This window comes from Lissotriton helveticus, chromosome 10 (assembly GCF_964261635.1).
Source record: "Lissotriton helveticus chromosome 10, aLisHel1.1, whole genome shotgun sequence".
In the NCBI taxonomy this organism is placed as follows: Eukaryota; Metazoa; Chordata; class Amphibia; order Caudata; family Salamandridae; genus Lissotriton; species Lissotriton helveticus.
In genome coordinates, this window is record NC_136071.1 from 204,724,808 (window position 1) to 204,751,604 (window position 26,797).

The 26,797-nt window shown below is 46.4% G+C and overlaps 1 protein-coding gene across 3 annotated transcripts in view; it reads left to right on the forward strand.

The window, feature by feature from the left end:
• Nucleotides 1-17,987, forward strand: part of RSPH10B (radial spoke head 10 homolog B) — a 517,038-nt gene extending 499,051 nt beyond the window's left edge. For all 3 annotated transcript variants that reach the window (XM_078665151.1, XM_078665153.1, XM_078665152.1), the window contains one exon: nt 17,279-17,987. In XM_078665151.1, the coding sequence (XP_078521277.1) occupies nt 17,279-17,510 (232 nt within the window). In that variant the 3' untranslated portion in view covers nt 17,511-17,987. The remainder of the gene's footprint in view (nt 1-17,278) is intronic.
• Nucleotides 17,988-26,797: the final 8,810 nt, after the last annotated feature.

The window sequence follows — 26,797 nt, forward strand, 5'->3', positions numbered from 1 at the left end:
ACTACTGGCATTCAAGATGGCGCTTGAAAATACCGATCGAGAATTCCCCACACTCATAGTGTGCGATTCATATTACTGCGTCCAATCTTACAATGAATACTTGCAGATCTGGGTTCAGAATGGTTTTAAAGACGCAAAAGGTAACACAATCAAGCATAAAATGCTTTGGGAACAAGTAGTTCTTTTGCAAAAGGAACTACAAAAGACTCACGTGATACATACACTGAGTCATCAACGTGATGGCGTTCACGTTGCAGGGAATTCATTGGCTGATGAGGCCGCGAAGGCAGCTGTGCAAACGGCTTCCGTAGCTGCCATCACTCGGTCAAAAACAAAAATAGACAGCGAAATATTACAGGCTGTCAGCGCTACAGTAAAAGATGCGATAGAAACACTCCCGAAAGGCTTTCCAGTAAAGTACTCATACATAACTGATGCAAATAATGTTCCGTTTGCTCGAATCCCTGGAGTGGGGGATAGGGCAATTCCAAACATGGAACATAGGTTAGGACTCATCATAGCGGCACACGAAGGGCTTGCTTCTGTACATGCTGGCGTTTCAGCCACAGTATCATTATTAAAACAGAGATACTGGTGGCCACAAATGAGACGACAGACAAGGAACTATGTTCTAGAATGTGAAATATGTCAGAGAATGAAGGTATCAACAGTGAGGCGACCAGCACAGACGCCCCTTCTAATCTCAGATAAACCATTAGCCTGTGTTTACCTGGACCACTGTGGTCCCTTACAAAGGGATGGTAACTATAAATATATCTTGGTCGCAGTGGATTCATGCACGAGATTCATATGGATGTGGCCCCAGCGATCGGCTGACGCCAGAACTATTATAAAAGATTTGCAAGTCTTTATCGGCACATACGCAATTGGCATGCTACATTCTGACCAGGGTCCTGCTTTTAGCTCTCGAGCTTATAGGGAGGCCATGACCAGCATGGGCATTGCATTGCGGTACTCTTGTCCATTTCATCCTGAGGGAAACGGAATCGTAGAAAGAAAAAACCGTGACATAAAGCAATCTATAACAGCAAAGGTATTAGGTTCAGGAGCTGGGTGGGTCAAACATTTAATAAGTGTCCAACGTAGTCTTAATAACCTGCCAAGAAATTCTCTAAAAAAGGACTCAGTCCGTACAAACTATTGTTCGGGACTAGAATGTTGATCCAGGACCTTGATAGTCAGACTTCAGTGGTTAAAGATAAATGCTTTGATATCAAAGATCGTTTGGCTATTTTACAGGACTTAAATGAAACAAGAAAAGACCTGAGCAACATAAAGTTGAAACAACAGCCAACAACCACTGAAGAAAAACCACCTGTCCCAGCAAGGCCTGTCTGGATTCCAAAAGTCGGGGGTCTGGTCAGAGAGAAGATCGCGGTAAAGAAGGAATTTGGGCCTTCTTACAGAAAAGCAGTTCCTGTCTTGTCTATCAACGGGACAAGATCAGTAGTACTACCGCCCCTTGCTGGTAAAAAGGAGAACCGAGTCATATCCATCGACCTGGTTAAACCACAATCATGTGGCCGATAACAAATAGTAGGCCAGGTCGACTCCCAAGAAGTAGCAGAACACCAAAGTTTGCTACATCCACAGAGGTTCAAACTGAAATACTGATCACATTTGAAAAATCTACAGTGAAACAACAAGGACTATGCAACAAAGCAATGGAACTTAAACCTCTTAAACCCCAAATCAAAGCTTTTCATCAAGAAACACCGACCTACGATGATGTAACTACAGACTTTTCTAATGAAACAAAGCAAAATCCAAAAGCAAAAAGTAATCCAGAAGCAATTGGAACAATTGACAGAACGGCATCCGGCTACTTCATCAACTTCGATGATTTTTCTGAAGATCCAAGTGAACCAGAAGTACAGCCATCAACAAAAACTTTTAAAGACAAAGCAAAGGAACTTTTTCATCAACTAAAGGGAACCTATCTGACTTCTCCATGGATTGAAATTTGGGTGACATTAGGTGCATTTGTCCTCCTACTTTGGCTCATCATGGTACTATGCTTGGGACATTTCATTGAGGGAAAATATGCTAAAATGGACACAGCAAGCCAGAAAATCAACTTGGTCCTTAAACCACACACATCTTCACATGTCGAGAAAAGAGAACTTTCTTCAGTGAACTTCACAGCCAATCCTATACCAGGCGGTGTAGCATGGGACAATACTGATTATGAAATCTATGGCACTGTTGAAATCCTGAAGTATCCACATCAATTTAAGATCTCGTTAAGTGACTTTGTAAAACCAAGCACATTTGCTGATGATTGGGACTTTGAAAGTATTAATGATATGATGTCTGACCTAGTAATGTCTGCTAAATTTACAGAACATGATTATTTGCAGGGTTCGTCTAATTATGATCAAATGTTCTGCTACAACCACTATGGTAACCATTATCTCCATAAATCTGCACAACCTAGAAATGTTTTAAATTATAACCAATGGGAACATTGTGCTACTCCTCCAAAGGGTAGTTCTAAAACATTTTATGATAAATATTCATGTTTTTCAAGGGTTTAACACAAGTAATGCAGAAACATTTTATTTCAAATTGTCGAATAAGACAGGTATGAAGACCATGCTTACAAACACGAAATTGATATATTCAGATTCATTTTTTGAGCAAATGAATACATTTGGTTTTGATTTCTGGAACAATAACATTGAAGCAAAAACTGTTTGGGGTACAAAAGATTGGCAAGAACAAGGTATAGAATCATTGTTCAGAGCCTGCATGATCCCAGAACAAATTATATTTTTGAATGACACTATTCAACAAACTACCTGTCTTGGCTTAGCCAAAATCAAAGACTTAAACAAACCGTCTATTCCAAAGCCAACAACGAACAGTAATAGCTCTATAGATGTTGAGATAGACGTGAACCATATTTTAAACCAAAACAGAACACATCCTGATTGGAAACAATGGTTGATCTGGCCCACAGACACAAATAACTGTCAAGACAGATTCCTGAACAAAATACAGGGGTTCAAATTGACCAGGCCAGACCCTAGATATTCCCAAAGACAACATCCAGGGATAGTAACTACTTACAGTGTGGGCAAGCTCTGCCTTCAATGGCTACAAACATCCACACTGGCAGAAATTAAGCAACACCTAACTGTACTTCAAGAGGGTGCTGACTTGCGTGATTTCATTATGGAACCACGCAAACAGCGTCAAAAACGTTTCATAGCGGCCTCTATATATGCAGCTTACAATGAAGCTTGGAAAGAAACTCAAATTGAGACAGCAGAAAAACTACGGGAAATTGACCGTATTAATTTGGAAAAATCACTTTCTGTTGTGGACAATGGGTTAATGACTCTGTCCTCCAGAATATATTCACTGGACAGTATTGTGTCTTCAGCAATCGATATAATATCGCAAGACTTACTGATGTTACAACACGGTCAGTCCCAATTGCGTTCTATTGTACAACTTGGCTGGACGTTACAAAATCTGCGTTCAGGCTATGTGCCTTGGCGTTTAATCAACACAACGTCACTATTTAATATCTTTACCCTTACTGATAAACAAATCAGTTTGGCACAGAAGGGTGCTGACTATACAATTCTGAGCATTGAAAAACTTGAGAGATTACCATTCACAATGTCAGAACGACCTGTCATTGAATGGATAATACATGGGATAATTAATATCCCGATAACAACTTTCCAGTTTCAATACTGCCAAAAATATATACAGGCAGGCCAGTATGAAAGGTTGGGTAAAGGGTACATTAAGTCAACATGGAACTTGCCCTATACACACACATGTGTTAGTAATAAAGGCCAGAATGTGTTTCTTAGTGGCAACAATTGTGCAAGGTCACTAAGCGGTACACTTCTGTGTCAGGGTATTAGTTTGCATGGAGCCTGTGAAGGGACTACAAATAACCTTTTATGTCACCAGCCAGGCACACCTGCAACACAAATAGAACCATTCTTTAGGAGACTCTCGAACGGGAGTTACATTCTAATTGTAGATCGCAGATGTTGCAGTCTCCTGCCCGGAAAACCTTATCTCCTAACTGTGACTACGAAGGTCATGTGCTGTGAACGAGTATTGTTCCCAAACGATGCTCGAGACAGGGAGGCAAGGTTATGGCCCAGTTTGAAAATTTCTTCTATTCGAATTGATACTTTAAGCAGAATGAAGACTGTGCTCCTACAGACGCCAACCCGGTTAACGTCATCAAAAGAAACGTATGATCTCCAAGTTGCAAGGACAACTGCAGAGATTCATTCACTGTTATCAACCAATTCCCCCATACATTTCGCAGAAATACTGAGCGAAATCTTAAATATTTCTGATACAAGTGGAATCTCGAGTGTATTTAAGACAGTGTTTTCGGGAGCTTTAACCCCATTCAAAGCCATCCTGGGTATTTTTCCTGATTTTGTCCATTCCATCTATGGCGGACTTCCTCTCCTTTTGGGACTAGTGGCAGGCATCCTATTTTTGATCCTGTTACTTCGCTATGACAAACCACGTCACAGACAAGACACCAGCGATAATGGAAGAAACGATCCTAGCCATACGCTACAGGGACCGCATAACTAAAGTCCTTGGAATAGCCCGGCTTAGAGACCTAAGAAAGAAAGAATGACTTTGAGCAAACTAGCACACGGCGTTCCCTACACCCTGAATTTGGCCTTCAACTTTGAAAATAAAGCAATAAGTAATTTTCTCACCAGTTTTTACGGAGAGCGGGACATTTTTTTTTTTTTTCCATTTCCAAAAATATTTACGATTTTTTGGGACACTTATCTTCTGCTTAAAGTAAAACTATTCTTAGAGAACAAAATTTCTATTTTTAGCTACTCAAGAGACATTAGCTACCCTCTAGCATGTTCACAAGTATTTATGATTTTGTGATGAGATGGTCTCGAATTTTTTCTTCTGTATTAAGAGCCATTTCATGTGTAATTTCCGCATTTCGTTCATGCTGATTTCAAAATATGCGTATTAGATTTTGCATTATTATACTGCTTGAAGTGCATATAGTAACTATACTCATCTTTTCGTGTATTTCGCATTTCCAATTTTCAAAATGCTTTTGATTGTATTTTGAGGTGGTTCGGTATACACATGCACTACTAGTTTTGTTTACTATGCCTAGATTTGTAAATATGGACATAGATTACGTGGAGTGGGTGTGATGTATTTACTATGGGTACTGTATCGATCCCCCTATTTCTGACCCTTGTCTGGTTAATAATTAACTAGCAGCCATTCAACTGCACAAAAACCCGTTATCTGATTAGCCATACAACGGCACAGAAGCCCGTTATCTGATTAGGTCATAGTGCATGCCATCTCATTAGGCAAGCACTATTTCCCCAGCCCCCTAATAGGCATACGGAGTTCTCAAAACAAATCAAACCTACAGCGACCTGGGAAATCCCCGCAGCCATTGTTTTGATTTAGCCGAGAACTTCAGTAAAGAATGTGCGAACGACCAGTTCTTATGACATCCTTATTGACGTATTTATGTCCATCCTTACGTCAATCTCGGCACCTTTCAGGTATAAATAATACCGACATTGCCTTAAGCAAACACACGAGGTGGTGACAAGATTGGAGCAGCGAGACTTGCCGAGGAGCCCAGCTGACAGCGAAGCCCACAGACGCTGCCCCTCCTTTCTGACGCGCTGAGAAAGAGACGCTGCCTTTTCTCCTGCCGAGAAATCCAGCTCCGGCGCTTCCAGCCGCCCTTGCAGGCAGCTGGGATATCAAGCCCTGAGATAGAGATACCAGCCCTCCAGCCTTCTAAATCCCAGGTACTGAACTGAATAACCCCTTGCAGAGAATTCTTGAAGCAGACCCTTGGCAAAGCAAACTTAACTTAAACTGCTACTTATCTACTCCCGCCCACGTATTAGGCTTAGGTCAGGTACATTGGGGTAGGCGTAGTTAGAAGCACCAGTTGAGTACGATTAGTCAATGTATATATGTATGTATCTATTTTATCAATTTTAAGAATCATATGGCTAAGAAACCATATCAATGCTTTTACAGTATTATTTTATAATTCTGTTTTTACTGTATGCACTCTACTTAACAATAAGTATTGCAATAATAGCGATTCATTTCTCTTGTATGAGAAAAGAGACTGATCAATAAATAACATCTTTTATTGAACACGCCCGTCTCTTCCTTTTCTCTACAATCTGGTGAAACTAAGAATGCACTGAACTGACTGAGTAAAATAAGTTGTCTTTTGTTTTCACACGACTCTAGAGATACACTCTTGATTAGGGGAGAGCAAAGTTGTCATGTTCTATGGTTGTCAGAAACTAAATCCCTTCTTGTCTATCCAGGGAGGTTAAACTCCTCCATTCGAGAAAGTTTCTAGTGAACTCTGAGCTAGCTGGCAAACACTAAACCTTAAGTCTAATATCGTCAGTAGAAGACCTAGTTAACCTCTGTCCTACGTCTATACTATTGAAGATATTATTCCAATGCGCAGAGCCTATTGGGATAATAGGAACTACACTACAAGCGAATAGGGCCACCTTATTGTCTCTCCCCCCATGGGCTATGCCATGTATTCTAGGATCGCGCCTTATCATTGCCGCGAGTGGTTCCACTGTGAGGGCGAACAAGAGCGGCGAGAGCGGGCACCCCTGTCTCGTGCCTCTGTGTATCGTTAGCGGCGGTGTTAATTGGCCATTTACTCTGATTCTGGCTTGCGGCCCTAAATATGGGGCCATGATGCTCGCTATCATTTTGGGGCCTAGACCGAGCTTCTGGAGTACCTCTTTCAGGAAGGCCCAGTCTACCCGATCAAAGGCCTTCTCCACGTCGAGCGAGAGAAGACAAGCCGGGATGTCCCAATGCCGCACCTTGCCTACTAGATGCGCCAGTCAGCGCACATTGTCAGCCCCCTGCCGGTCCCGGATGAACCCCACCTGGTCCGGGTTCACCAGCCCTGGCATGTATGGGTCGAGTCGCTTAGCCAGTATCTTGGTATAGATCTTTAGGTCGGTGTTCAGGAGGGCGATAGGGCGGTAGGAGGCACATAGCGCTGGGTTCTTCCCTGGTTTCGGTATCAGTGCTATCTCCGCCATTCCCATATCAGGGGACGGGCCAGATGCGTCCGAAAAAGAGTGGTGCAGCCTCAGTAGATAGGGACGGAGTTGAGTCTGAAAGATTCGGTAAAAGGTCAGCGGCAAGCCATCTGGCCCCGGAGTTTTCCCCGCGGGGAGATCTTTAATAGCCGCAGAGACCTCATCTTCCAGTATGGGCTCTTCCAGCTCTGCCGCGCATGCCGGCGGCAACGGAGTCCCCTCATAGTCAGCGAGGACGGCCGCTCGTGCTTCCACTGATGTAGGCTCCCCGCGTACAGGGAGGTATAGCAGGCCACAAAGACGTCCTGTTTGGCTCTTTCAGTGACGGCACTAGTGCCATCCTGGCGTTGTATATTAGCGATAGGGGCTCTGGCTGCTTTCGCCCTCAGCCTTCCTCCCAGCAGGCGCCCCACCTTATCCCCTCCCTCATAGTATTTTTGCTTTAGTGCTAGTAGAGAGTGTTCCGCCTTGTTGGTGCGCAGGAGTCGAAGCTGTCCCCTAAGGTTAGCTAGCGTTCTCCTGGACGCCAGGGAAGGCCGGTCTCTGTCCTGCGCCTCCGCTTGTTTGATCTCGCCCGCTAGGTCAGTCTCCAGTTTATAGGCCGCCCGTCTCCTCGCTATCGCCAGGGAGGTAATGTGGCCCCGTATGGTGGCATTAAAGGCATCCCACACTACCGGGAACGACGTTTCCGAGTTGTCGTTAATGGCGAAGTACGAGTCTATGGCTTCCCGGATGCTGTTAACATCCGCCGGGTCCCGAAGGACGCTCGGCGGGAGGGTCCATCGTCATTCCCGGGGGGTGTGCGCTAACGGATCCTGTAGCAGGAGTTCCACATGTGCATGGTCCGAGAGCGAGATATCCGAGATGGCAACCCTCAGCGTGTCCCGGGTCAGGTCAAGAGAGGTAAAGAGGTGGTTGATACGCGAGTAGGTGCGGTGTGAATGCGAGTAAAAAGTGTAGTCACGGACTCCTGGATTATGGTAACGCCACGCATCGACGAGCCCTAGGTTCGTAATTTGCGCCCTTAGCGAGGATGACATTGCGCCCGGGCCGCTGAACGCAGTCTCCCCGCGGTCTATTTCTGGATCCCACACTAGATTGAAATCCCCGCCCAAGATTGTACGTGGTTCGCCGATCTTAAATTGTTCCCGCAGAAGCGACTGGAGATATTTATCTTGCGACTGGTTGGGTGCATATACGTTGCCTAGAGTGAACTGTATCCCTCCCACCTGAACCGCAGCGCGAAGGAAGCGTCCATCTCCACTCTTGTAGGGTTTTGTGGATCCCCGCCTAAAGCCAGCTCTACACAAGATTGCTACCCCCGCCGTTTTAGTGTCAGCCGATGCCCAGAATTGTGTGGGGTAGCTGGGATGCGCCATGCGTCTAGTGTCCCCCCGCAAAAGATGTGTCTCCTGAAGGAAGATGATGTCAGGGGAATGATGGGGAAGATAGCGCCATACCTGACTCCGCTTATTAGGGGAGTTAAGTCCTTTGACATTGAGCATCAGGACCTTTAGGGGTTTGGGAACATTTACCGCCATGACGCTAAGGGGGTAAGAGCCGCCTCCTCGCCCATCACCCTCCACCCTGCGGAGTGAAGGGAAGCAACCAACCCCGCCCACCACTGTCGCGCAAATACCTGCAATAGCCTCCAGACCACCATACTACACAAAGGGAAAAGGACCCATGTACAGGGGAAGCTCAGGTGAGAAGTAGGAAAGCCAGAGCGAGCAGGAAAATGGAGAGTACGTAGAAGGTATACAACCATAACAGGACAACAGGGCCACAGTAGAATGTCCCAGGTTCCGGGCATCCTCTACCCGAGGGTTTGGATGGTCACAGGAATGTCACTTCCTATGGGACAAAGTGGGGGGTGTTCAACTGAAGATATGGGTCTCGATTGCCCCGAGGCCCGTCTGCCCCGCTGCCCAGGTCGGGTTCGGGGGTAGTTAACTCAAGAGCATCGCAAAGGTAGGTGTGCCATATCAGTCAGCTCAGGAGCGTCTGGCTCCCGCGATGAGGAGTTAGCTCCTGAACGGAGAGGCCGCATGCTCACGATCGCTTTCAAGGGAATAAGCGTACTCTATGATGTCCTGCTTGACCTGGAGCGCGGGGCGGTCAGCGACCGATGAGGCACAGTGTCTACGGTCTCCGCCAAGGTGTGTGACCCCCTAGGGGCCGCAGGCAATCAAGAGTCGTTGTCCTCCATTTCACGGGGCAGAAGTCCGCGGGGTCGCCCTCCACGGTCACCTTCAGGGGAGCGAGTTCACTCCATGGCGTCCGTCTCGGTCACAGACGTAGAGGACTTCGGTCAGGGATTGCGGCGGCGTCCTCCTCACCGGTCGTTGACCACCCAGAGCCGGGAGCTGTTCTGCTTCATGTCACGGAGTGGGAGGCTTCGAGGTGTGCCCCTCGCGATCACCTTCGAGGGAGCGAATGTGCTCTATGATGTCTTGCTTGGCCTGAGATGCGGAGCATTCATCCACTGGGGGGGGTTTGGCGACGCCGAGTTACCGTGGTCCAGTCCGGCCGGGCCGGGATTCTCTCTGGGCGCCTGGGGCGGGAGGGGCTGCGCTCCGGGGACTTCGAGAGTCGAAGCAGTGATGCCGCCTCGCGATAGGAGCGGATGACTCTGCGCTTGTCTTCCCAGCGAAAGATGAGGGCGAAGGGATGTCCCCACTGGTAAGGAATGTCGAGAGCCCGCAGCTTCTCCGTCACCGGGCGAAAGACTTTCCTTCTGTGCAGCGTGTTAGGGGCCAGGTCTTGGAAGATTTGGATCTTGTGCCCTCCGTAGCGTAGGTCCGGCTTGTCCCTCGCCGCTTTCAGTATGGCCTCCTTCTCCGTGAAGTAGTGCACTCGGGTTATAATGTCCGGGAGGAGGCCCGACCTGCCTCCCGCCCCGAACACTCGATGGGCACGGTCCAAGAGCGGAGGGGGGGCTTCTTCGTTGCCCCACACCTTGTGTAGGAGTTGGGCCACATAGGCCATGGCGTCTGTCCCTTCCTCCCCGAGTGGCACGCCCCGTATACGGAGGTTGTTGCGGCGCCCCCTATTTTCAAGATCCTCCTGCTTGACCTGGAGCTCGATGTTTTGTTTCTCCAGGGTCGCCACTCGCTGCCACAGCTGCTCCAGATCCTCTGTGCGTGTATCAACAGTTTTCTCGAGTCCATCAACCCTGTCTCCCAGCTCGGTCACCTCCTTACGCAGCTCTTTGACGCACGAGTGCACTTCCGATCTCAGGGACCCTATTTCCGATTTCAGGTCTGCCATGAAAGAGGACATGAAGGCCTCAGTCACCGGGGGAGAGTCGGCAGCAGGCGGCGGCACTTCTTCAGTTGGCGCTGATGCTCCCGCTTTGCCCCACATGGCAACTACCGATGTGCCCTTAGGCGCCGCCGCCGGGTCCGTCCTGCCCCCTGCCGCGGGTCATCGTCGATCTGGAGCGCAACGTCCAGCCACCCGGTGTGTCACCCGTCGCCGTGGGCGCGGTTCCTCTATGTCGCTGCAGCAGTGTGGGGGGATATTCAGTACACCACCGGCGGCCCCCTCCTCTCCCAAGCACCTCCTCGCTTGTAGATCCGCTCTGTCCGGCAAGTGGAGGTCAGGCCTGCGCCTTCGGGAGTCCTTGATATGCCACCAGTGCGTGAGGGATCCGCTATGATGGTCAGCCCTCTCCTAGAGCCCAGGACGCTGCACCGCTCTGCCCCGCAGTGTGTGGCGGCTCCTCTCGAGGGCAGCTGAAGCGCACCCCCGCTCCCTCACCACTATCGTTCCGCGCCCCTCAGGGGGCAAGGGGGCCACGCACAAGTCACCCCGGGGTTCCAAGGTAGAGGAAGGGGTACTCACACGTCTCCGGTAGCTTCTCCCCCCTGCTCCGGGTCAGCCAGCCAGGCTGTGGGGTGCAAACACCAGCGGGCGCAGCGGTTCACCCAGCCCGCCGACTACGATGTTCCCTCCAAATAGCCGGGCCACACACTTCCTGCAGCGCTGTCGAGTAGCCAGGCCCAGTCTGACCCACCGGTGGGGGAAAAGCGCTCAAGCCGCCTCCGCAGCCTCCCGGGCAGTGTCGCCCGCTCGGGTGTCCGTTCCGAGGCGGTGGGAAGTGTTGCAGGTCCAGCGTGGGTCCGCTGGCTAGGACAGCAGGGCTGGGTCACGATGTAGGGCCCAGGCCGATGTGCACCTCGCAAGGCAGGGCCCCGTCTCCCCTCTCCAGGTCAACAGCGGCAGCAGGCAGGGCCATCTCTCCCTCACCCGGCTCCGCTCAAGCAGGCAGCCGATTCTCGCCGGGGCCCCCGATGATCAGCAGGGTCAGGCACCCGAGGTGAAGGTGCCGGTCGGAGAAGGCAAGATGGCGGACAGGGCCCAGTTCTTTCCGCAGGCGAAGGGGAAAGCGCTCCAACCGCCTCCTCAGTCCCCCGGGCAGCGCCCCCGCCCCGAAGCCGGGGTGCAGTGACCTCAGGCCCAGCTCAGTCCGGCGGCAATATAGGGACCAGCTATGGCTCTTAAACCGGGGGTCCGGTCCCCCCCACCCAGCTGGCGGCGTGGGCTGGTGGGGCTGACTCCACAGCACCCGACTCCGCTGTATCAGGCGGACACCACCCGCCGGGGGCCGCAGTGCTCAGCTATGTCCCGTTGCAGCGCAGGAGGGCAGGCACCCGGGCTGAGGGCATCAGGCGGGGGAGGCAAGATGGCGGACAGTACCTTCAATGGGCCCAGTCGCGGCTCAGGAGTCCAGGGCGCATCCGTCGGCAGGCAGTTGGCGGGCACAGCGGGGATAGTGCACCAGGTCGTCTCTGCGACCGCTCGTGGTCCCGCAGCAGGGCCCCTCGGCAGCAGGCTAGCCGGCGGTCTTCCCGCGTCAAGTACGGCCTTACGTCTCCGCCAAAACCGGGGCCTCTCGTAGGGTCCGCTGCCAGGCGTCTGCAACGCCCCTGCCCGGGGGCTGCCCCGCCGTCGGCTGCCCCGTCCCCTCCGGTCGCTGGTCCCCCGACGTGCAGGCGGTAGCTGGGGAATCCGCCTCAGGGGACTGCTTGTGCCTCCGGTCGCCGCCTCGGCTTTGGGAAGTGTCCTCCAGGAAAACGCGACCAGGGTGCCAGCCGCCGGGCGCCGTGTCAAAATGGCGGGAGCACCCCGGCAGGCGAGCGTCCAGATCTCTATCTGGCCTCAGCTGGGTCTCCCGCACCGGAGTGGTCTCTCCGCAGGTCACCTCGTGTCCAGGGCGCAGTTAGCAGGTGGGGTCCCCCATGAAACCCCCCGAATTCCGCTTATGATGGCTTATTGAGGCAGCGGGGTGAAGGAGTTCGCTCGAGATGCGCCCGTTCACATCGCCGCCTTGGCCACGCCCCCCATTATGTTAATTTTACTAATTTATTTTCTGTAGCGGGTTGTGGGTTTATAGGGGAATTGGGTGGGAAGTAAATTATTTAAAATTAATTAAATAAATCAATTTATTTAATTGTATTTAATTAGAAATAATTGTTAATTAATTTTTAAATGTTAAATTATTCATTGTTAATGTGTAATGAATTTGTATTAATAGGTAAATAATTGTAATAATTAGTTAAAAATTGTAATTTTAATTGATTAATTATTAAAATATATTAAATTGGTAATTACTTTTAATTAATATTTTATAGATATTAATTTATATTTATTGGATTAATATATGAAGTATTTAATTTCCCTACTACTGCACTCTCTGGAGTGGGAAAACTAATTTTTACCACTATGCTATCCAACGCATTCCCTACTATTGCACTCTCTGGAGTGGGAATAGTAATTTTTACCCCTACGCTATCCAACGCTTTCCCTACTGTTGCACCCACTGGAGTGGGAATAGTAATTTTAACCCCTACGCTATCCAACGCTTTCCCTACTGTTGCACTCACTGGAGTGGGAATAGTAATTTTAACCCCTATGCTATCCAACGCTTTCCCTACTGTTGCACTCTTTGGAGTTGGAATAGTAATGTTTACCCCTATGCTATCCAACGATTTCCCTACTGTTACACCCACTGGAGTGGGAATAGTATTTTTTTACCCCTACGCTATCCAACGCTTTCCCTACTATTGCACTCACTGGAGTGGGAATAGTAATTTTTACCCCCTACGCTATCCAACGCTTTCCCTACGGTTGCACCCACTGGAGTGGGAATAGTAATTTTAACCCCTACGCTATCCAACGCTTTCCCTACTGTTGCACTCTTTGGAGTTGGAATAGTAATTTTTACCCCTACGCTATCCAACGCTTTCCCTACTGTTGCACCCACTGGAGTGGGAATAGTATTTTTTACCCCTACGCTATCCAATGCTTTCCCTACTATTGCACTCACTGGAGTGGGAATAGTAATTTTTACCCCTACGCTATCCATCGCTTTCCCTACTGTTGCACTCTTTGGAGTGGGAATAGTAATTTTAACCCCTACGCTATCCAACGCTTTCCCTACTGTTGCACTCTTTGGAGTTGGAATAGTAATTTTTACCCCTACGCTATCCAACGCTTTCCCTACTGTTGCACCCACTGGAGTGGGAATAGTAATTTTTACCCCTACGCTATCCAACGTTTTCCCTACTGTTGCACCCACTGGAGTGGGAATAGTAATTTTTACCCCTACGCTATCCAACGCTTTTTCTACTGTTGCACCCACTGGAGTGGGAATAGTAATTTTAAACCCTACGCTATCCAACGCTTTCCCTACTGTTGCACCCACTGGAGTGGGAATAGTAATTTGTACCCCTACGCTATCCAACGCTTTCCCTACTGTTGCACTATTTGGAGTGGGAATAGTAATTTTTACCCCTACGCTATCCAACGCTTTCCCTACTGTTGCACTCTCTGGAGTGGGAATAGTATTTTTTACACTTCTGCTATCGTACGGTAATAATATTGGATATTATTTAATTATATTATGTTACTATATATATATATGTTTTAACAAATATGATTGTAAAAAAATTTTTTTAGAACTTTCATTAATTATTTCATTATTATAAGTTAATTTAAGTATTCTTAAGTATATTTTAGTAAATAATTTTTACTTTTAATTTAATTTAACCCTGTTTTTAATAAAGTCGATATTTTTATAAACTATATTTTTGTAAACGATATTTTGTACTCGATATTTTTGTACTTACCTGTTTGTAGATACAAACTCGATATTCTGTCTGTCGATATTTTGGCCTCGATATTTTTGCAAGTCGATATTCTGTCTGCCGATATAATGTCAGTGATTCGCCAGAAAGGAAAGGGGGGGGGCTTCTAGTTTCTAAGTAGTTGTCACTGGGATAGGATGGGAAGTAGTATACTAAACTGTTAGTCATCAGGCCTGAAAGAGAATCACTTAGTTGGACTGGGCTCAATAAGTCGAATTGCCTGGTATTGGTCTTGAAAAGGGGCCAGCTTGCTGGGATGCGGCTTAGCGACCCTGTCTGGGTATCATTGGGCTAGGCTCGGGTTCACTAAACTGAGGCCTGCTGCTGACCTCTTTGGCCAGGACCATTCTGCACCCAAAGAGGTCCAGGAAATGTGACAGCTGACCCATTGCACTGTTTACAATGTGAAGAAGGCACCGTAGCAGCTGCCCCCTTACTCAGGTCGCTGTCAATAGCCCACCTCCTCCATCACTTGTGGGAGGTGGAAATGAGGTGTTCATGAGAGACTAAATAAATATCTGGATGAGAGATGGTATGATCGTTTGACTAAATAATTAGACCCACGTGGAAATGAAATGGTGTCTGCAAATGTTTTTCATGCATGTGAAGGTATTTGTAGTTTGTTAAAGTATCTGAACTTGAGGGCATTAGCATTCTGTTTGCTGGTACGGTCATGAGGTGTCATCCTACACTTGAGGAAGCACCTTTTACATGAGTGTACGTAGTACTTTGCATGTTCCATTGTGTTAAAGGTATTTGGGGCATGCACACTGTATATACAGTTACATTGAGTATAGTATACTCTTCATTACCAATGTTCAGTGTGCAGAGGCACCTTAATTCACAAGAAGCAAAACCTCAAGTAGAGCATAATGCCTTTCCTCTCCTTTAACAATGGTGAGAAATGGCAAGTTACTCTCAATGAATTGGCAAGTATTTTTTTATTAAATACATCTCTCTATTTAAAAAAAACTGGTAAAGCAGCGTAGAACGTATGTTAAAAATATCAAAGTTGATGGGAGGAAAGCTTGCAATAAGTCTAAACACTGGCGATCCAGCAGGGTAGCATTACAACCCATCGGACCATGCCACCTCAGGGTGGACTCAGCCATCTGCAAATAAGTCTGACGAGCCTCCAATAAGAGCAGTCCTGCCCGAACTTCCAAGCCAGGTCCTCCCCAAACTGGAACAGATGAACCGTTTCATCCTTATTGGGGCTCATCATTCGGGTGTTGCTTGGTTCCTGTGGCACAGTGAGTACAGGAGCCACGGCTGAGCATACATGCCACTTAGGGCGAGTTATCAACAACACAAAAGGAGATGGAAGGAATGCTTGCAATAAGTCAAAACACTAGCCATCGCTCGGGTCGCACTCCAACCCATCGTTCTTTGGCTCCCCATGCCACCTCAGTTTGGACCCAGTCATATGCAAATCAGTCTTGACCCTGCTCCGTTTTATAAACAAAAGCACTTTTATTACAATGCTAAGCACTGTGGCACAGAGCAAAGGCAACACAACGTGGTCTTTGTGACATCTGTACTCAAGGCACCGCTCCACATGACAATTGCCAAAGGGTAAAGTGTGGAAATTCTTTAATATTCACAGAAATTACACGTTAAGTGCAGGGATATCACACGAGAATGCACTTGCCCATTGTTTGTATCTGGCGGAGTATGAAATGCAATTAAATATTCGTACTTCTGGCATATTTATAAGCCCCTATCGCCACCACGTCACTTTTAGTGACGTTGTGATGGCGATACGGGCTTTGCCTTATTTACAAGGCAGTATTAAGCCACTTAACGTGGCTTAACGCTGCCTTGTAAATAAGGGCCCCTTTCATGCTATACTTAGCATGAAAGGGGAGGGCAATGGGTGTTGTGGTGGGTGTTCCACCGTAGCACCAGTTGATTTTGACGATGCCCCCTATTTACAAGGGTGGCGTAAATATGAGGCAGCACCAAAATTAAGATCAGGGAAAACCTGGTCTTAAACAGGCGAAACGAGGAGAAATGCTTTATTGCTCCTCATTTTTGCTGTTTCCATGTGTGCTGCGTTGTACAGAAACAGCAGCTTTCAATTAATTGTTAATGTGCAGGAAGGTGAACCTTTCTTGCCAATAAAGAATCCCCAAAATAAAGAAATTACATTTTGCAACTTCTATGTGTGCTTCATTAAGCAGCACACATAAAAGTTACAAAACAGCATTTAAAGGTTGTTTATGTGCAGGAAGGGACACCTTCCTGCACATAATCAATCTTCCCCTTAACGGAGACACCGTTGCACTATGGCGCAAGGGTGTCTGCGTTGGCGCTAGGCTGCTAAGTTTAGCCCCAGCGCAGTGGGAAACGCAGGGCTGCACCATATTGTTGTAAATATGGTGCAGCCCTGCATTTCTGAAGTGGGCGAGTGCGGCGTTAAGCCAGGAAGGCTAACGCACGCAGTCACTTCACTGTAAGTATGCCCCTTCATGTCACATGATCAAATAACCTGTAAAGAACAGGACTTAAAATACTGCAAGAAACTGTTGCCTTACTACATCTTTGATGCTGTTGTTGGTATTTTGCTAATTTGTCACATTTAAAAGCTGAACACTCCAGTGTGTTTGCAGTTGGTAGGTCTTGGGCAGCGGTTGGCGCCCTTCCGTTGGGAGCTCTTTAAATATAAACGCGCTGGCCTATGTATTTCTGAGTTGAGGCGCACTTCTGCCTGGCAGGGACCTGCTTGGGTCAGGTCCTGCTGTTTAGACCATGAGGTCATGTATGCTGCTTTCCTATTGGCTGGCTGAAGTGAGTGACAGCTAAACAGCGAACTTATTTTAGGAAAGGATTGACGCTGCTTACTGCTCGGATTTATTTCCTGGTCTGTAATTCAAACCCCAGTGACCGATAATTGCACTAGTATGGTTCACTTCAGTCATTCCAGAAATACTCAGCAATACCCCTTTATGTGGTATTAGTGCACACCCATATAATAATATTTTACTGAATCGTATATTTCTTCTGTTTCAGAATTAGAGCTTTGAAGAAGGCGGAGGCCGAGCAGGCCAAGATGGCGGAGGAGGAGGCCGAACAAGCGGCCGCCGCGGCCGCAGCTGCCGCAGAGGCGCTGAACGTGGCGAAAGAAAGGACGGAGGACTGGCGGGGCAGCCGGACATCGACACCGACGAAGGAAGAGGCGCACCCCGCGCCACCTGCAGGCACCAAACAGGCGGGCACAGCTGGCAAGAAGAAGAGGAAATAAAAATAAACACACCAAGGGCCCCCAGGAAGACCGCTCTACACTGAGAGGCTCTTTTTTAGCACAAACTATTTAAAAATGCCTATGTGTTAAAAAAAAAATCGACGTTAGACTACAAATTAAAAAAAAACTTTTACCATATTCAACAACGTTTAGACAGTCACATTTGAACTACCAGACATATAATGTATGTAAATGCTACTGTTTATTTTGCATGCCTATATTTTTGTGAATACTCATGTTAGGGTGCTTCGTGTGCACTTTTAAGCAAAAACTGGATGGACCCGTTTCAGAGACGTCTTTTAAAGGCCTCGAAATCATATGCAAGAGCAGCTTGCTGCTCCACATACGGGAATTTTGTCGAAAGGGTCTGCTGAGAGGTGCCAGCGCATAACATGTTCTTTATTCTAACAATTCACAGTGCCATTATTTATAATATATTTGCATTGGCAATCTCAAAATATAAAAACGACGTTTTAATTTACAGAATGCCCTTGTCTTGTTTATTATATGCGATGTTGTCATGGAAACGTTAAAAGGCCTGTTAGCACTACCCCTTGTCCCAGGTGGCAATGAAGGAAAAGGCTTACTAAACGAGTTACTAATGCCTTGCCCATAATGCAATGAAAGTATTAGAACCCTCCTCCCTTTACGATGCACAACACAGGCAGATAAACAGATGCATACCTCATGTTCCACTGCAGGCAAACAACTGTAGTTGATGCCAGCATTATGCTTTGGACAATCTATTAAAGAACAGAGGTCTAGCCTATAACCAAGGCCACTGGAATTATGCAGCAGTTGTGTGCGAGTATTACCTCCTTATTTTAAAAACTGTACACAGTTTAAGAAAGTCTGAACAATGATTTCATCTCATTGGTTCCAGGTTAACCGACATATGCATTAAGCACCACAGAAAGGAGTGCTGTCAACTTTTGCGAATGGCCTTTCACAGCGCTGCATTTGTTGCTGCACTTTTAGTAATTTTTGATCTGTTTGAGCTAGAAACAATTTTTTTGTTAAAGTCTGCAGATTATGCCACAGGGGATGGCTTATGTGGCAAATGCGGCCAATCCATAATTAGGTGGAAAATGCTACAGATGTAAAATTGCATAATTCTAGTCACACTGCCTATAAATGCAGAAGGCTGTGGCATTTCATTTAAGCCCTGACAAATTTGATATTTGATATTTATGGGATTTTGTAAAGCGCGACTATCGCTCCGGAAGGAGCATCTTGGCGCTGAGCGTGCAGAAAAAAGAAACATAGTGATGAATGAATCAGATGGCTGCGAAAACTGAGGAGTCCGATTGCTGGAATACCCAGGTTTTCAAGAGTTTCCTGAAGTGGCTCTCAGTATCAGCTAGCCTAAGGTTAACGGGGAGGTTGTTCCAAGCTCTTGCTGCTAGGAAGGAAAAGGTCTTCCCCCCTCGCGTTTTTAACTTAAATCTTGGGATAACGACAAGGTTGGTTCCTGAGGATCTCAGGCAGCGCGTAGGATTGTAATACATAAAGCGCTTGGTGAAATACAGGGGACCTGTTTTTCTAGTGGCTTTGAATGCAGTGAGTAGAAGTTTAAACAAAATTCTTTTGTGAAGAGGTAGCCAGTGGAGGGTATTGAGGGCTGCTGAGGCTGAGGACCTTCTGGGGAGTTTAAGAACGAGCCTGGCAGCCGCGTGTTGAACACTTTGCAGTTTCCTAAGGGTGGACTTCTTCACTCCTGCCATTAGTCCGTTGCAATAATCAAGTCGGGAGAGGACTAGAGCAACCGCGACTGATTTTCTGGCTGAGATGGGGAGGAAGTCAAAGAATTTCTTCAGTGTTCTAATGAGACTAAAACAGCTCCCGGCAGTGATGCGGACATGATCATCAAAGCTGAGGGATGCGTCGAATTGGATGCCAAGATTACGTGCCGAGGAAACAGCACTCGGCGGGGCTTCTAAGTTTTTTGGCCACCAGTCTTTTGGGGAAAAGGACAAGTCTTTCCCTAGGGGTATGATCTCAGTCTTGGCACTGTTACATCTGAGGTGGTTACCATTCAGCCATAGAAAGACCTCGGAGAGACAATTCTTAAATCTAAAGACTGCATCCGTGCATTTTTTATTGATGGTGACGACAAGCTGAGTGTCATCAGCATACGATGTGACAAGGATTCCGTGGGATTCTATCAGTGCAAGGAGGGGGGTCATGTAAATGTTAAAAAAAAGAGGGCTAAGTATGGACCCCTGGGGGACTCCTGATGTGATTGGTCTTTCTCTGGAGAGGTAGGGGCCTAGTGAAACCGTTTGGGATCTATTGGACAGGAACGATGTAATCCATGTCAGCACAGTATCTGTCACACCAATCTCGCGCATTCTATTAATAAGAATGGCATGCGAGATGGTGTCAAACGCTGCTGTTAAGTCGAGCAGGATGAGTACAGCCTGTCTCCCCTCATCCTGCAAGAACTTGATAGAATCAGATAATTCAATCAAGGCGGTTTCAGTGGAGTGGCCGGGACGGAACCCTGATTGTTGGGGGTGCAGAAGGTGATTGTTCTCTACAAAGGTTTTTAACTCGCCGTATACTAGCTGCTCCGTGATTTTGCCAAGCGCGGGTAGTAAGGAAATTGGGCGCATGTTAGTGAGGTCAGTGGGGGATTTGTTTTGCTTCTTCATTAAAGGCTTCACTATGGCCTTTTTCCAGTCATCGGGAACAATGCCTGATTCGAGGGATTCGTTGATGATAGCGTTAATCGTGGGATTTACAGCCTCGATGAGATGGTGAAGAATGCTAGGGGGGCATGAGTCCGTGGGGGCTCCCGATTTGCAGGCCAAGATAGCCTTATGAGTTTGTTGAAGGGAGACTGGTGAGAAACTGCCGAAGATGGAGGGAATTGTGACGGCGTCATGAGTGGTAGTAAGGGGTTGAGGGAAATCTTTCTGAATGTTGGCGATTTTATCTATAAAGAAATCAGCAATTTGGTTGCATAAGGTTTGGGATGGAGGAATTTCAGGTAGGAGGGCTTTGGGATGAGTGAAGGACTTAACTATGGAGAAGACTGTTTGTTGTTTTTGCTGGGCTTCCTCTATGGCTTTGGTAAAGTACTCCTTTTTGGCCGCTTTAATGCTAGAGAGATAAAGTTTCCTCTGTAGGATGTAGAGTAGTCTAGAGGCTTTGTCGTAAGTTTTTCTCCATTTCCTTTCTAGGATCCTACATTGGAGGTGGCTTTCAGTGAGGGACTGGGTGTACCAGGGGGCATTGGGCTTTCTTTTACGGCGGTCTGGGTGGCGACGATTCGGACTCAAGTTGTCAGAGACGATTTTGTCAATCCAAATGTGGAAGTTACAAGAGTCTGACGTTACATCCCCAACTAAGATGGGGGGCGGGGCCAAAAGCTGGGAGTCTGACTTGATGCGTTCAGCCACCTTCTTCCCATTGGTCGAAGAAGGAGGGAGGAGGCGCTTGGCGCTCGGTGGCATGGAGGAGTTTACCTTGATGGCAAAGGGGATAAGGCAGTGGTCGGTCCATATTTGCGGAATCGGGGGGGATGTAGTCATGGTTGCCAAATTAGAACAAATGCCGTCTAACGTATGTCCAGCCCTATGATTTTAAACTCCTAGGCATCAGTGCTTGGAATGATAAAGAGGGATTGGTGACTGGTATTGGTGCCTATTGTGAGATTTGGACAACAGAGAGGCTGAAGACAGACATCTGGTGCAGAAGAGACAGGCGAGAAATGTCAGAAGAGGAGATAAAGAGTTGAATTCTGAAGGTAGGAAACATCTGTGAGACCCAGGCGGACAGGGACAGCGAAGGAGTGGGCATGGGGGATGTAGTGGAATGAGAACTGAGGGTGCAGAAGAGAAAGCGTGCCACATAGAAGACCTCTGCCAGCAAAAGAGAAAGATGCAGAGGAAATGGAGAAAGTGAGAGCAACCGAAAGATGAGACTTCAGGCTTCATAAAAGAGTGTCAGAGACCTGGGAGTTGATATCAAGAGAGACAGACAATACTGGGGCACAAGAGGAAGCTGGGGGCAAAAGAGCGTATGTGAGATCGAGTGGCAGGTACGGGAAAAGAGTGGAAGATATAAGAGAGAGAAAGAAACACATTGAGACAGAGAGAGACAGTTGGCAGGGAAAGATTTAGCTATGTGATAGAGAAGAATGTGAAAGGTAGAAAGACCTAGGGACCGCAGGGCACAATAATAAAGAAAAATATATAAATTCCTTGTGCTAGATTAGACCAGTGACAGCATCTGGTTGACATTCCAGAGGCCAAGGAATACCCACTAAGCTATAGCCAGGGCCTCTTGAAGTATGAGGCAGGGGAAGACCAAATTATGCGGCAGGGTTTAATAAATTATGCAACAAGAAAAGGCAAATTATGTGGCATACTTTAGCAAGTTTGTGACCGTGTTACCTCATTGTTTTGTCATTTTTAGGGTTCACCTCAGACAGCGCATTTATGCGCTCTCACTTGTGAAGAGTATTATTTGCAGTAAAGGGCTTGGAGCGTGTCTATTGATTACAATTCTTTGGCTTCATTGTCACTCTTCTTTGCTGCCTCTTAATTGCCCGCACATGCTGGCAATCACTTTCTTTCGGTGGAGCATGGAATAAGCACAGATTGGTTCCTCTCGATTAGTGTGCGTCTGCTGATCACGCTGATTGATACGATCTCTTTCCCTGCTTCACTTTTACATGCATGTTTTTTGATATTTTTATATTGCTTATCACCCAACATGGATGCATTTCAAGACACTTCCTCTGGTGCCATTTTTCATGCTGCTTTCTCCATTCCCCTTTATGGCTCTTACCTTTGAGTAGATTTTAACTTTAGTTCCTTGTTTAAGTTACTTACATCCACAACTGTATTAATCTACGCCACTCTACTTCACTCCATTCCATTCCATTCCACTCCACTCCACTCCACTCCACTCCACTCCACTCCACTCCACTCCACTCCACTCTCTCCAATATATTCCGCTCCGCTCTATGCCACTCATCTATATCTTACTCCACTATATGTTACTCCACTCTCCTCTGGGCCATTCTAGTCTGTCCTACTTTACTCTATGCTACTCCATTCCACTCGCCTCTACACCACTCTGCTCTACGCAACTCTACTTTACACCACTCCACTCTACACTGATTTCCTCTAGTCCACTGTACTCCATTCCACTCTTCGCCACGGTACTCAAATCTGTGCCATCATTCCGTTGTACGCCACTCCTCTTTACTCTATGCCTCTCCATTCCACTCTACGCCACTCTGTCACTCCATCCCACTCTCCGCGGCTCTACTGTACTCTAGGCACCTTCATTCTAACCCACTCCATTCCACTCTATGCCACTCAAGTCCATGCTACAACAGTCCACTCTAGACAACTTCACTCTACCCAACTCCATACCACTTCACTTTACTCAATTCTATGGCACTGTACTTCACCTTACGCTACTCCACACAGTGCCACTTGACAATACTCTACACCACTCCACTGTATTCCACTCAATGCCACTATATGCCAGTCCACTATGTCACTGCACTCTACATCACTGTGCTCTATGCCACTCTACTCCACACCACCATACTCTACTCCACTCTATTCTTTGACACACTACTCTACACCACTCTTCTGTATGCCACTCCATTCCACCTTACACCCCTGTATCCCGCTACACTCCAATCTTCTCTATGCCACATCACTAAGTTTTACTATGCTGAATATCAGCTACGCTTCTTTACAACATGTGGCAAAGCCAATAGCTGTTGCACAGGCAAGACCTATCGTCATTGCCAATGCTTGTTACATAATAACAATATCCGGGGCGGGCTTTAACTTTATGTGTCCCAGTCTGACACCCAAATGCAGCAATAAGCATCAGAATGAAGTTGAATCAACCTTTTAAGAAGTGTCTTTTACTGTGCAGCCACACATGCTGCCACATTTTTTAGTATCTTTTGATCTGTTTGAGGTAGAAACAAATATATTTTGTTAATACCTGAAGATTATGCAGCAGATGGTGGAATATGTGGCTATGCGGCAAATCCATGGTTATGCTTTAAGCGCTGTAGCCAGAAAATTGCATATTTCCTGTGGCTGTGGCTATACACTTATTTTAAGAAACCAAAAGGGAATGAATCACGAGTCATGGGATGCCAGGGCCTATGAATGGTGTTCAAATTCCCTCATTCACTCTGACTGGTTAATAGTGGTATATCGTGACTCTCCGCTTAAGGTAGTTAGATGAGTGGTTTCATCATTGGGTCCTTTTCCGCCTGAGTATATTATGAGGTTAAAATACCTCCATTCCTGTATAAAGTGTTTTATTGAACAGGTAGGGGTACAATTAAAAACAATAGCAGGTGCTATGGTGGATGTGTTAGGGGTCCACTGCACCTATATATCAGTGGTCGACATGTTTCAGCCATTTACTGTCACCACGGATTAGTGGGCTTTCATCAGGACTGAGAAAGAGGGGTGTGAAATTGGACCGCTCCTTGATAGGAAAGTTAAGTCACTCACCTTGCTTCGTCACAGAGTACATTGACTTAGAATGTGCCGTTGTTATAGGTTTGGATGATACCTATAACTTTGGATAAACAAAAAGGGAAAAGGAAACAGACAAAAAGTAATTATACATAGATTACCTATAGCCTCAATCAATGAAGTACTTAAATCATTATGCTTATAGACATGTATTGTTCGTTTGACTTTGCTTATGTGTTTGTCATCTGGATTTTTACTCTTATGTACAGACTATCTATTATAATAAAATCAAGGAGTGGTCCAGCCTCACATCGCTCTTACTCGGTCCTAATGCAAGCCAGCCGATCTGTAGATACTTTAAAGGGCTGAAACATGTCGACCACCGATATTTGAATTATATAAGTGCAGTGGACCACTAACACAGCCACCATAGCACCTGCTATTGATTTTAATAGTTCCCCTCCCTGTTCAATAAAACACTTTATACAAGAATGAAGGTATTTTTAACCTCACACATTTTTCAGCAATTTTTTCATGTATTAATCCCCCTGGTCACAGAACCAGATGGTCTCCCTCCAGGAGGAGGAAAGTTGACTGCCTAGAGAACGGAAAACTCAGGCGGAAAAGGACCCAATGATGAAACCACTCACCTAACTACCTTAAGTGGAGAACCAATATATACTGCTATTAACCAGTTAGAGTAAATGAGGGCATTTGAACACCATTCAAAGACCCTGGCATCCCCTGACACGTGATTCATTCTGTTTTGATTTCTTACTATGTATGTATGTATGTTTGGATTTATATAGCGCTTATAACCCAGGGGTCTCTAAGCGCTTTGCCTTGGGAACCCGTCCTGGCTTTTCCCTGTGAGATAGCCCCTACAGGGCATCCCCAAGGTGAAAGCCAGGCATCCCGCCGCGGGGGGCCGTTGTGGAGATTAAGCAAGCTTAATGCCCAGAGTTGCAGAGTGTGAACCCATGATTAGGTCAGGCACCGAAGCGAGAATTATCGAGTCCGTGGACATTTGAGCTCGAGACCCTGCCGCGTCGGGAATTGAACCCTGGTCCCGGGTCTGACCTCTGCTTCAGGGTCTGCCTGCTCTAACCAGTGAGCCACACTTCTCCACTATTACACATGGAAGCTGAATGAATCACTGCTTCTCTCTCCCCGCCTTGATTTTTTTTTGTGTACACCTATTTTGTCAATGAACTACTGGAAATCACTTACTAACAATCTGTGAAACGAGAGCAAAATTAACTGATAAGGATAAGCATTTTTTCATAACAAGCCTTGGCAAAGCCAAGAGGTTTTTGCCTGTGCGAGGAGAGGCAACAGTTGGATGTTTTAGGTCAAGCTTAATTGTTCATGCAGGGTTTTATATAGACGAGGCTTTTAAAAACAGCCTGCAGTCTGAGGATGCAAAGCTGTAGTAAGAAAAGGCCTAATTTGCAGGTGAGATGGTGCTTTATTAGGTACTTTTGATAGGCACAAGAAACTGCCGAACGGTCTGTACTAGTCAGCTCTCTAACCAGTACATCAGTTTGGATGAAACAGAACTGATTAACCTAAAATAACAGTCTGGCTAGCTGATTGTCAAGAGGAAGACATTTTTCCTAAACCACACACACTGTCCAGGGTTATGAACCCGGATATTTATAAAGTAGGATCAAATTACTCTTCAGGGATTCGTCACACCTTAACGTTTTAAGATTTATGATGCCTTCGAAATAGGCAGCTTGATTATCCAGCCCTCAAAAATGGAGTCCATTCATACGACGTGAAGATGCCTTACACAAATCTGAGATTAAAATCCCCATTTTTTTTACCTCCGCTTTTCTCCACAATGATCAATTAGTCAAGACATTAATCAGGTCTGTAACTGAGCACTGAGCACCTCCTTATTGGACATAAGTTCAAGATATTATCACAAAAAATGCACAAAGTCAGAACAGACTGACCACTTCAGGCATATATGGATTGATACTTTTATCATATACTTTGAATCCCTATCATATTTTGAAAAGACGATGCAACAGTTTCTGATGAACACTTTCTATTTTTTTAATTATTATTTTCACATTTCCATTCCTCAGATGTTCACCTATTTCTTTTTGTATATTGACAAGTTGCAAAAGGAGCTTGCATCTGGTGAAACTGCAGAACTAAACAAAGGAAAATAAAGTTGTGAAACTATGACTAGCGTAAAATAAAAGTGAATAAAGAAAATATCAGTACGATTCTTACTGTTGAGGAACCGCTTTCCTCACGCTTGCCTTTTACTTCCTGAGGGTCAGGAAGCAAATACATTCCGTTTACTCCTGATGAATATCTCCTGGATCAAGCTCTCCATGTATGGACAACATAGCTGGATATGTCAATTACTCGTCAGGGTGCAGGCAAATGCGACCTGAGATCTCTGCAGTGATGCCACAAGGACGGAACTAAATATTAATGCAGTTTTCAGACTCCTGACTCGGTGTTTGGGGTGTAAGGGCCCATCCAGCATTCATTTGCATTGTAAGAGTTTAGAAGCTGCAGAAAGTGAAACCCTTTAATGGCTTCTGGAAGCAATAAATGCGAATCGGTGAACACTACACTATATAAATATCACACCAAACATTATCTGGCGCAAACAGACTTCCTTCGCATGCCTTTGAGCACCAAAAAACTCATATGGGTGAACACAGTGTTATATGAATATCACACTAGGCCCAGTATTATGTACATAGATGTTCTTAAATGGCGTTCGGCGCCCAGACACATTTACAAGTGAAAATTGATCTATAACAACATCACACTAGCCCTCACACCTAA